Genomic DNA, 2365 nt, shown 5'->3' on the forward strand with positions numbered 1-2365 from the left:
ATGTATGTATGCATAGTTTAATACAAAGGGCGGAAAGCCAATCACACAGAGTACATTTTTCATTTAAAAACATGAGATGCAGTGGGATGGGGAAAAACTCGCCATAAAGTCTCGATATATGTTTTTTTCAAAGTTAAACGTGCATTAATTTTACATGGCTTACTAAACATGCGGCTCTTTTGTGCGAGACGCGAGTGCAACAGTAATAGATGTCTGTCTAGAAAATGTGTGAAATATGCGTTTTGTGTGAACGGCTTGGTTTCGGTTTTGATGTAAACAAGATCTTCTCCGCATTGATGTTCTCTTTTTCCGCAAAATTTTTAATGAACAACGCAGCAGCAGCAGATGCGTTCATCTAGTGGCTTCAACTGAATAGGCTAAGAAAAACATTATAATGCAACGACACGTACATCATCATCGCATCTTGTGCGCCACTGATAAGGCTGCCTCCTTAGCGCACACCTAAAATTCGAATAATGAGGATTTTTATTTTAAATTCGATGAATATTCGAAATTCGAAAAGGAGCGATTTTTATTTTGTTTGTCTATATAATCTTTATTTCACTAATGAGAGTGAAAATGAGAAATGTTACCGTGGCCAGTAGCTGAAATAAAAATTGTTTTCTGTTTTATTTCAGTTAATGTTGATCTCAACTGAAGTTTTTATTTTTATTTTTTTATTTTAGTTTCAGTTTAAGTTAACTGTAATATAAACTGCAATATTAACATTTAAATTGTGGATGTAACAACTTTATGAAAGATTTATTCAAACATACATTAAATAATGAAGATATCACTAACAGGTTAGTGTAAGAATATATTGAATGTATTATAGTGCATATGTTTAACAAAATACTTATCTCTAGAGTTTTCTAGTTAACTAACAATCTGTTTGGACATTGAATGTTTTTCCTGAGGTAAATGTAATGTTACGTGACATTGTTTACAAGCTGATGGAGTGATTACATGAAATGGATTTCAGTAATTTGTACTGTTTGTTTAACAACCTTCTGATGTTCATTCATGTTCATCTCATGATAGAACGTCACTAGCTTGGACCAATAAGGCTTTTTTTCATAATAATTGACTGCACAAACAGTATTGAGTTGATTTGTGCTGCATGTGATCTTCAGGCCAGTCCAAGCCCCAGTCCAGTAGGGTACAGTCCAATGACTCCTGGAGCTCCATCTCCAGGAGGCTACAACCCTCACACCCCTGGATCTAACATCGACCAGGCCTCCAATGACTGGGTCACCACAGACATCATGGTGCGTGTGAAAGACACATTCCTGGACGGAGGCGTCATCAATCAGACCGGTGTCATCCGGAGTGTCACTGTGAGTGAAGTTTTGTGTGATGTTCATTTTGATTTTATCTGAATCTTAGGATCTAGATGTGCTGTGACTTTAAGCAAGAATCTGCAAGTAGAAGCATGTGAGATTTGGATTTGCATGTTGCATATCATGTGCTGAGATGCCCAGGGCTGATTTTAAATTTGGCAATGGATTAAGCTTGTCCCTGTTGTGATACAATCCATTCAGTTAGATTTTATGATGATTCATACCCTGTTATTACCCATACAATTTAACTGTTTCATCCATGGAGAAATTCTTCTTTCACATAGGGAGGGATGTGCTCTGTTTTCCTGCAAGACACAGAGAAGGTCGTTAGTATTTCAAGTGAACACTTGGAGCCTGTTACACCAACCAAAAACAACAAGGTACTGCTGACGTCATGAAACCAAATGTGATAGATACTGTAGTGATTTAATTTTCTTAATGTAAGGTCTTAGGTAATCTTGAGGTGTGTTATTTTGATTTTGAACTTTATCATCATTTTTGGCAAAGAAAACACTTTTTACTTTCCATGTGCTATTATTCAACTAATCGCACGTTTATATTAGTTTAATTAATTCAATATATACTGTTGGGTGGAAAACCATAATGAGCTTTAATATATAGCCTATTTTGCATTCAAGCGCATGCACAGCTTGCCACAAAGCACCGGCACAGGTAATGATTATGTATTGGGAAGAATAGCAAGGAAATATTATATTTTATTAATAAACTATTGTTTTCTATGGTGGCCAAGAGAGCTCAACACACTGCAACTTAAAAAAACACATGCACCAACAAATTAAGGGAAGATCTTCATCAGTTTGACAACACGTGTACTGCAAATACTCAAAATACAGAAACGTGCAAATACTTGCAACACGACCAAATACAGAAACGCGCTGCAATTAGTAATTTGTGGTTACCATGGTTTTAAATATAGTAATCTTTTTTTTTTTTTTTTTTTTTTTAAATAGTTAAAATTAAAAAAAAAAAAAAATTTAAGAAAATGTATTTGTTGGCTATTTGCT

At 35.0% G+C, this 2365-nt stretch overlaps 1 protein-coding gene across 4 annotated transcripts in view; it reads left to right on the forward strand.

Moving 5' to 3' along the window:
- The window catches only part of supt5h (SPT5 homolog, DSIF elongation factor subunit), a 20875-nt gene that overhangs the window by 13945 nt on the left and 4565 nt on the right, over positions 1-2365 (forward strand). For all 4 annotated transcript variants that reach the window (XM_016445698.1, XM_016445697.1, XM_016445699.1 and 1 more), the window contains 2 exons: positions 1134-1337; positions 1625-1720. In XM_016445698.1, the coding sequence (XP_016301184.1) occupies positions 1134-1337; positions 1625-1720 (300 nt within the window). The remainder of the gene's footprint in view (positions 1-1133; positions 1338-1624; positions 1721-2365) is intronic.

Source organism: Sinocyclocheilus anshuiensis, unplaced genomic scaffold, assembly GCF_001515605.1.
Source record: "Sinocyclocheilus anshuiensis isolate Anshui unplaced genomic scaffold, SAMN03320099.WGS_v1.1 scaffold255, whole genome shotgun sequence".
Taxonomy (NCBI): domain Eukaryota; kingdom Metazoa; phylum Chordata; class Actinopteri; order Cypriniformes; family Cyprinidae; genus Sinocyclocheilus; species Sinocyclocheilus anshuiensis.